General features: G+C 48.1%; 2 protein-coding genes across 2 annotated transcripts; one reads left to right on the forward strand and one right to left on the reverse strand.

Moving 5' to 3' along the window:
* The first annotated feature begins 1421 nt into the window (after positions 1-1421).
* Positions 1422-7611, forward strand: LOC106652426 (peroxidasin homolog). Its single transcript, XM_014371352.2, has 7 exons — positions 1422-1654; positions 2940-3457; positions 3565-3893; positions 3967-4439; positions 4499-5376; positions 5455-5873; positions 5944-7611. Exons 1-7 carry the CDS (start codon positions 1464-1466, stop codon positions 7087-7089), a joined length of 3954 nt encoding a protein of 1317 aa, XP_014226838.1. The 5' UTR covers positions 1422-1463; the 3' UTR covers positions 7090-7611.
* Positions 7397-8752, reverse strand: LOC106652592 (acyl-coenzyme A thioesterase 13-like). Its single transcript, XM_014371635.2, has 3 exons — positions 8165-8752; positions 7906-8090; positions 7397-7818 (listed from the first exon to the last, which is right to left on the reverse strand). The coding sequence occupies exons 1-3, from the start codon at positions 8243-8245 to the stop codon at positions 7653-7655; spliced, it is 432 nt and encodes a 143-aa protein (XP_014227121.1). The 5' UTR covers positions 8246-8752; the 3' UTR covers positions 7397-7652.
* Positions 8753-8901: the final 149 nt, after the last annotated feature.

An 8901-nucleotide genomic window follows, 5' to 3' on the forward strand; every position in this document is an offset into this window, starting at 1 on the left:
GTACGTCATTAAATTTGGTTTTCACTAGATAGTTTTTTTTACTCTTTTCACGACTCATTGTAAACGTGGTTGGTTTCAAAAGAATCGGTGCCACGTCAAATGCGTGTAAGTTTTACGCGTTTTACTTATTTTAATTTTTTTCAATATCTCGCACTGTAAATATAGCATATTTAAAATTTATTGCGAATGATTAGTAAGTGTCAATAATTCAAACAGCACACATTGATTGCTTCGCCTCATAAGTTTATTGTAAAAATTTAAGTTTAAGTGTTTAAAAATACACAATTTAGAAATATGATAAAAAAGTTACAAACCAAAATTTGTATGAATAAATTTTTATAAAATAATCATGGTATTATAATATTTATTATCAGACCGTAACGATCCTTTTTCCCATTTCAATTATCCTGAATTTTTATAGCTCACTCGTTAGACCTGTCGTGTGGCAGGTAATAAGAACTTGAATTCGTTCAGCTGATGACACTTTCTAAAATTGACTCAAAAATTAAGTTTTTTAAACAGAGGTAAGTTTGACCGAAGTACTTTAAATTTATTCTGCATTAGTCATAAAAATACTTAAATCATACGAAAAACGATGTAATTGTTATGCATCACAGAGATCAAACGTTTCCACTTGAAATTAGAGACACTTTCATAAATTTACTCATCTGTAAAATGAATCGTTAGGAGAGGCTTGTAATCTGTATCATATGTGATATGAGCTTGTAAGTGTAGAGTGAAAATCGGGTCATTCAAGCCGTACGTCAACGAACAACCGCTGCAGAGTATCACATCCCACGCAAAATAACAAGTTTTACTCCTTTACAAGCAGGATAATAACGTTATTGCTTGTTATATTTTTAGAGTATTTTTTAAAATTGATCGTTAAATTTAAAAAATTACGATTATAAGTTTTTTAGAAAAACATTAAGCTTCGCCAAGATAATATTTTAAACTAAGCTATAACAATCGAGACACAGGATGGTCATTGACTCAAGCTTGCAGAGATATTTTAAATTTTCGAAGTACCATACCCGAAGAAATAAATGTACTTCATATAAGCAGCGTTTAGTTAAAAAGCGCGATCGTGACGGTTGTATCGAGTCTTCTGGTTTTTATTTTATTTTTTCATTTTCTCAACTCGTGGGTGAAGCAAAAAATCCAGAAACAGCCCCTCTCTCCACTAGTCGAAAATCGGAGAGAAGAGAGCAGCAAGGCAAACGAGAGATGCAGGGAGAGAGATGGAGCGAGAAAGAGAGAAAGAGACGGAGGAGAGTCGCGGGCTGCACGCGCAAAAGAGAGGAGCCGGTTCAGTCTGGTTGGCGACACGAGCCGGTCTCGAATTGGCTTCTCTCGTGACAAACGAGATTGCCGACGGCACAAGTATCACTGCGCGCTCACTGCTCGGCTGCACACGCACACGCAATTAAAAAGCGGACGGCTTCGTCGGAAGCTGCGCGACGATGATCGTCCTGCTTCTCTGCTGCTGTGTGGCGGGCCTGCTGCTGCAAGCTCCGGACAACGTCGAGGCCCAATTCGTACGCTCGCGACTGTTCTGCCCGGCGCAATGCACGTGTCTCGTCGAGGACACGGTGCGCTGCGTCTTCCAAAGGCTCGCGATCGTACCCAGCGTACCGGCCGATACTTCTGTACTGTAAGTATGTGATTGGCACAACTGCGTATTAAAGATGTTAGATTTTATTTCGCGAGGACAACATTTTGTCAAACCTTGTCTCGGCAGCGATACGCGTGAAAAAAACGGTGAGGGCCCCGCCGCTATTTTCGTCCTACTCCAGTCATCCGTTGGGATTTTTAACTATCGCACACGTGCACACCCCCCACGGGCGAGTTTCTCTCTGCCTCCTACTTGCCTCTCGGTTTTTCGAATATTTTCGAGAGCTATTTTTACCTCGGCCTTTGTTTATCGGTAAAATTCATCGACCAAAGTCCGAAATTAGCTTTGTTCGAGTAATAAACTGGAATAAAATGTTCCACGTTTATACGTTTGCTTACACCAGCGTTTTTAGATCTCGTTCGCGTTTTATTATAACTCAATTCGCGATCTTGTGAACTCGATCGAATAACTCGCGTAAAATTGACCCGAAAAATGCACTCGACAAATCATTTTCTCTCGAAAGCTCGTTATTGAAATCAAGACATCGTGATTGCGTCCAAAACAATAAACTGCAGCTGTGCTCGGGGGTTTTAACTATTACGGTCGGCTACGAGAATACATAAAAAAAACGACATCGAATTCGCGACGAAGCAATTGAGAGCCATAGAGCTTTACAAATTTTTGTTTTGAAAAGAAATGCTTGTCGCGTTACTTTTCAAACAGAATGTATTTCTTATATGAGGTAAACAACAACGAATGATTATTTTGTCTATATTCAACGGCCTTCGAGTTGTCTGTGCATTATTTTCCGAATGAAATTTCTCAGAGTGATTGAGTTAATAGCTTTATTCAATTTTAAACGAGCTAAAAATGTACCGATCATTGATATTGATGTAGTCTTAAAACTATGCTACTCAGCATAAAATGTGCAGCGAAACGGTACGGCTACGTAGCTGCAATTTTATTCAATAACAATTTTACATAATGAAGTGGCCGCGTGGAAATTCTAGCGCACGAGTGTCGTCTTTCCATTGATCTATCAAATGACATATCCTCGACTCTTATCTTTTTTTATATCCGGCCTGGGTTTCGCGTCCCTCGCGTACTTGAGTTTACTTCTCGATACGATAAGTGTAATTGTACTCGCGAGTAATAAAGTCGATTGTCACGCGGGCGCGCGCGAAAAAGAAGTAGCACTCCGGAGACATATTAGCACGCACCAAAAGCCAATTACAGATGTCCCATAGCCCGTCCTCTCTCTCTCTTTTTACTGAATGGGAAGCTTTTCAATTTACGTTTACGTACACTGCGTTTTTTCCCACAGCGACTTGCGCTTCAACAACCTCACGGTATTGCGCTCGAGCGACTTTTCTCACTTGAAGCATCTTCACACGCTCCTGCTGAACGACAATCAGATCGAGCACTTGCCGGCCCACGTGTTCAGCGGCGCTACTAATCTGCGCTTCCTCTACCTCTACAACAATCGTCTGCGCAGCCTAGATCCGCGAGCTTTTTCCAATCTGCTGCAGCTCGAGCAGCTGTACCTTCAATCGAACGGTCTGAAGATAATCGAGCCCGCGACTTTCGGCGATCTGTCGCAGCTCCGGACGCTCTTTCTTCAAGATAACAAGATCGAGCGAATAGCCGCGACGGCCTTCCGCAACGTCGCGTCGATCGCGAGACTCCGTCTCGAGGGCAATGCACTCGTCTGCGATTGCGAGCTGCTCTGGCTGCTCGAGAAAGCCAAGGACGGCTCGGAGGTGAGCGCCGAGTGCCAGGAGCCACGGCATCTGCGAGGCAGAAAACTCAGCGATGCGACACCGGCTGACTTCCAATGCAAAAGTACTTATACACGAGGCTTACTTGTTTTCTTTTCTCTCTCTCTCTCTCTCTTATATCTTCCGCCTCAATTTGACTCTCGATGTAAACAAATTTCGTGTCATTTCAAGAGCGGCCCGTTATCATGGAAGAGCCCGAGGACGTCCAAGTGACGCCAGGTGATAGGGCGGTGTTTCGCTGCCGCGCCGTGGGCGATCCGCAGCCTCGAGTAAAGTGGATGCGAGACTCGAACGAGTTGGCCATCGATGGCTACCGCTACAATCAACAGGCCGACGGCTCCCTCGTCGTCAGCGAGGTCGACGAGAGCGACTCCGGTCACTACTACGAGTGCCTGGCTTCCAACGACATGGGTCAGGCTCGCTCGCGCAGAGCTCGAGCGCTTGTCGTTAATGTCGCGCTACCGACTCCTAGGATCGTCGAAGCGCCGGCCTCGCAGACGGTATGTGAAGAAGAAAAAAATTGACGCAACGATCAAATTGCGCGCTAATCGAGGCAAATTCTGTCTGGGGCAGGTGCTCATTGGTAGCGACGCGCAGCTAGTCTGCCGAGTGGACGGCCCATCAGCGAGGACACTCGTCGAGTGGTTCTTCAGCAACGGTACTCGCGTGCAGGCGAGCTCCCGCATCCGTTTGGAAAATAACGGCAGCGTCTTGAAGATCCTCGGTGTCCAGGCAACGGACGCGGCGCGTTTCGTTTGTCGAGCCAGAAACGGTCACGGCCTGGCGGAGACGAGCGCCGATCTGCGCGTCGTCGATTCCTCCCTGAATAGCTCGGAACCTCCGAGTCCCCCCGTGCTGCTGGTAGAACCTCAGGACATGGAAGTCGAGCTTGGCTCCATGATAGAGTTGGCTTGCAGAGCCACCGGTAAACCGCAGCCCACCATAACTTGGAGACGAGATGGCACGATCGTCCAGGGCAACGGAGTCAGGCTCTCGAAGCACGGCAGCTTGTACTTGTACAACGTCACTGGCAGGGATTCTGGCAGGTGAGTATCAAGAATGTCAATACTCGTGGGTCTGAATCTGACCCTGTAATACGCAACAGATACGAATGCTCAGCGGCAAACGACGAGGGTCGTGCCAGCGCCACAGCTCTACTGCGAGTCCGTCAGCCAGCGGTCGTGAGCGAGGGTCTCGTGTTTCGAGCGTTCGTCGAGGCCCAGCACGAGATCGACCGCGCCGTCAACAACACGTTACGCGAGCTTTTCGAGCCGAGCAGTAGTAGCGCGTCTTCTGGTCGCAGCAATCCCTTTCGATTATCGAGGTTCCCGGACGTCGTGGCGAGAAAAGCCGCGAGACCCGCGGAGTTGTTCGAGCGTGCCCTGACGCACATCCGACGCATGGTCGACTCGGGTGCTCGAGCCAATGCGACCGACGACTTCCACTACCAGGAACTTCTGAGCCCTCGACAGCTCGTTCAACTCGAGAGATTGTCCGGCTGCACAGCCCATCGGCGCGCGGATAAGTGCTCCAACGTTTGCTTCCACAATCGCTACCGATCTTTCGACGGTCGCTGCAACAACCTGGAGAATCCGACCTGGGGCGCCTCCTACACGGGCTTCCGTCGACTCCTCAAGCCCGTCTACGAGAACGGCTTCTCGCAACCGGTCGGATGGGACAGCGATCGGCTGTACCACGGATTCCCGAAACCGGCGGCCAGACTGGTGTCCACCGAGCTGATCTCCACCGAGCCAACGACGGAGGACGCGCAGATCACGCACATGGTCATGCAGTGGGGCCAGTGGCTCGATCACGATCTGGATCACGCGCTGCCCGCCGTCTCGAGCGAGTCCTGGGGCGGCATCGACTGCAAAAAGACCTGCGATAACGCTGCGCCTTGCTTTCCCATGCAGGTACCGCCGAACGATCCAAGAATAAAGAACAGGAGGTGCATCGATTTCTTCAGAACCAGCGCCGTCTGCGGTTTGTATACCAATTACGCCCCTATTTCGTTCGTAATTAAATGTATAAAACGACGTTCTGTTGGACCGGATTTTTCAGGTTCCGGAATGACGAGTATACTCTGGGGCAAGCTAACTCCGCGCGAACAGCTGAACCAGCTGACGAGCTATCTGGACGCGTCGCAGGTCTACGGCTACGACGATGAGACAGCCCGCGAGCTGCGCGACTTCGGCAGCAATCTGGGCCTGCTGCGCGAGGGCCCGAGCTTCCGCAACGCCAAGCCTATGCTGCCCTACGCCAACGGCCAATTCATCGACTGCCGGCGCAATCTCAGCGAGAGCAACGTCAACTGCTTCCTAGCCGGTGATTTTCGCGTGAACGAGCAGGTGGGCTTGACCGCCATGCACACCGTCTGGATGAGGGAGCACAACAGACTAGCGAGAGCCTTGAAACTGATGAATCCTCAGTGGAACGGAGAGAAGCTTTATCAGGAGGCTAGGAAAATAGTCGCTGCACAGGTATGCTTGTCGATCTATTAATTTACCCTATTTACATTTCTTCCACGAACTCGTACCATCCGTCTTTCAGATGCAAGTGATCACGTACCGCGACTGGATCCCGCTGATTCTCGGATCCGACACGGACGAGCTTTTCGGCGAGTACCGCAGCTACAAGGCCGACGTCGACGCCAGCATATCGAACGTGTTCGCCACCGCGGCTCTGCGCTTCGGTCACTCTCTGATCCAGCCGAAATTCGAGCGACTCGCCCCAGAGCTCGAGTCGATTCCCGAGGGGCCGCTGCATCTGCGTGACGCCTTCTTCGCGCCGTGGCGCCTCGTCGACGAGGGCGGCACCGATCCGCTGCTCCGGGGCATGTTTGCCACGCCGGCCAAGCTCAAGAAGCCCACGGAAAATCTCAACTCCGAGCTCACCGAGCAGCTCTTCAGGATTGCCCATGCCGTAGCTCTGGATCTCGCGGCCATGAATATTCAGCGTGGCCGAGATCACGCGATACCGTTTTACCTCGACTGGAGGGCCTACTGCAACATGAGCCGCGTCGAGACGTTCGACGATCTGGCCGGAGAGATAAGCAGCGCCGAGGTGCGAGAAAAATTACGCCGACTCTACGGGGACCCGAGAAACATCGACGTCTGGGTCGGAGGTATTCTCGAGGATCAGTTGCCCGATGCCAAAGTCGGGCCCCTGTTCAAGTGTCTGCTGGCCGAGCAGTTCCAACGGACCAGAGACGGCGATAGATTCTGGTACGAGAATCCCGGAGTTTTTTCGACCGGTCAGCTCGAGCAGATACGAAAGAGCAGTTTGGCCCGAGTACTTTGCGACAACGGCGACAACATCACCAGAATTCAGAGGAACGTCTTCCTGCTGCCCGGTGGAAGAGACAACGACTTCCGCTCGTGCGACGAGATACCCTCGATCGACCTGAAGCTCTGGTACGAATGCTGCGAGGAGTGCGCCGAGCAAGTGGAAACGAACGACGTCGCGATCACGAGATCCAGGCGAGCCACCGATAAGTATCTCGCGCACAACAATTACGACGATTCGGAGCTTAAAAGCTCAGATAGAGAGTCGGCACGAATCGAGGAGATGTTGATCGACGCTAATCAAGAGTACAAGAAGATCAACAAAGTTTTGCTCGAGTTGAGAGGGAGAATCAACGAGATGGAGCAGTTGTTGGAGCAAGTCAGAAGCAAAGAGAGAACGATTTTCAACTGATGCGAGCCAACAGCGTACGATTGTTCTTCGAAGTAAAAGTTTACGCAGCGACTCGCGACTTATCGCATTTCATTGTGTGTACGGTTTTTTGTATGTTTAATTGTGTGACTCTTAACCCAAGAAAGCGATTCTCTGCGTTCGTTTTCAATCGTATGGACTTTTCTATTTTTAACGATTTTAATAGTTTTTAAACGATTGAAAATGCATGCAAAAAATCGCCCTTTTGCTCATTATTGGGTCAACTACTTTTCTATATTGTAAGCCATATCCCAAAAATATCGTGATTCTTTTTTATATTATGCCACTATTGTTGATTATAAATATTTATTTCTCAATTGGAGCATTCATTGTACAAGGTGCTCTCGCGGCCTCGACTCAATAAGTCTTACTTTGTAACAATGCATTCTATTAGCTATGTAAATGAGATTCGCTATTCAGAGCGTGTGTTGCTTTTGAACAGACAGTACAAACGAAAAAATAAATACAATCAAGTGCCATGACAGATGCTCACTAAACACAAAATAATAACAATAGTTTTTTTTCAACAAACTTATATATTAAGCCTAAGACGAAGAGCCTCCGATGAATTTGGTGTGAACTCCGCGAGCAACGATGGAGCCGCAATCCTTTTTGGTTATTTCCACCTCGAGGAAAGCCAGTGTCCTGCCGGCTTTGATGGTTCTGGCGTCTATCGATATTACGTCTCCGGGAAAAGCTGCCTTCAGAAATCTAAAATCAATCGGGGATTCGTTATCTATGTGTTATAGCCCAGTTTACGAAATAAATACGATGCGATGGAATATTTTGTTTACTAACGTGACGTGGAGATCGACGGAGACGCCGGGCACCGCTGCCTTGTGGCTCATGAGCGCGTAAGTTGAGATGCAGTCGACCAAGGTGCTGGTGAAGCCTCCGTGCAACGTTCCGCCGTAGTTCAGATGCTCCTCGTCGACTTTCAATTCGGCTTTGCACTTGCCATCCTCGACCGAGATCAGCTCAACCTGTTTACGGCACGAGTGTCACGAATGAAATTATGAAAGTATATTTTATATATCCTGGCTGAGAATTCACTTACCTTTTTCAGGCAGCGACCGTAGCAGTTTGAATTTTTCGTAGCGTCGAAAACTGTCCTGATGAACTGAGCTACCTTCGACATTGTGATGGTGGAGCTTTCGTGAGCGCGCTCGAGCGATCCCAAGACGACTGTCAATTCGCGTTTTCGTTACATACCGCTCGGTGTATTTCTTATTTTCTATATCGGATCGTTTGAAATTCGTTCGTGATTTTACGAAAAATTATACGATGACGTAATTGGCTTGCGTAACGCACGTCTATAATAGGCACATATACACTTGTTATGTACACATATATAATGGATATAAAAAGCGAAATCGGGAAAGTCTTGAAGTACAATTATGTAGAGGTTAAAATTCTGGCGGAAAAAGCCAAGCAAACTCTAAACTAACAATAGTTATAAAACAAATGTCGAGATTCAAACGATCGCGCCTGTCCACATAAATGCAGCGATTCCGAAATCAACGATCAGGCACAAGTATACGATGTAAAGAACGACAGAACGAGAGAAGTCTCGTTATCAGCAAAATGAAACAACACTTAGCAGACGATAACTGTGGAGCACGTTTCTCCACACTTGTCAGACAGATAGCAGACTCGAATCTTTTGATAAACAAAGCGCTTCTGCTAGGCTTCAAGTTCATAGCGCCATCTGCGCGAACGATGATTTTTGCTGGCAACACTCAAATTGCAAGGAGCTTGATTTTTGATATTCTCAAAGTATTTGAGCTTTCGACA

Source organism: Trichogramma pretiosum, unplaced genomic scaffold (genome assembly GCF_000599845.2).
Source record: "Trichogramma pretiosum strain Unisexual culture from Peru unplaced genomic scaffold, Tpre_2.0 scaffold26, whole genome shotgun sequence".
Lineage (NCBI taxonomy): Eukaryota > Metazoa > Arthropoda > Insecta > Hymenoptera > Trichogrammatidae > Trichogramma > Trichogramma pretiosum.

Coding starts and splice junctions, on each gene's coding strand:
- LOC106652426 (XM_014371352.2), top strand. CDS start 1,464: ATGATCGTCCTGCTTCTCTGCTGCTGTGTGGCGGGCCTGCTGCTGCAA. Junction 3,458..3,564: donor GGCTGACTTCCAATGCAAAA/GTACTTATACAC, acceptor TGTCATTTCAAG/AGCGGCCCGTTATCATGGAA. Junction 4,440..4,498: donor ACTGGCAGGGATTCTGGCAG/GTGAGTATCAAG, acceptor AATACGCAACAG/ATACGAATGCTCAGCGGCAA.
- LOC106652592 (XM_014371635.2), bottom strand. CDS start 8,245: ATGTCGAAGGTAGCTCAGTTCATCAGGACAGTTTTCGACGCTACGAAA. Junction 8,091..8,164: donor ACGGTCGCTGCCTGAAAAAG/GTAAGTGAATTC, acceptor TGCCGTAAACAG/GTTGAGCTGATCTCGGTCGA. Junction 7,819..7,905: donor TCCGTCGATCTCCACGTCAC/GTTAGTAAACAA, acceptor GATTGATTTTAG/ATTTCTGAAGGCAGCTTTTC.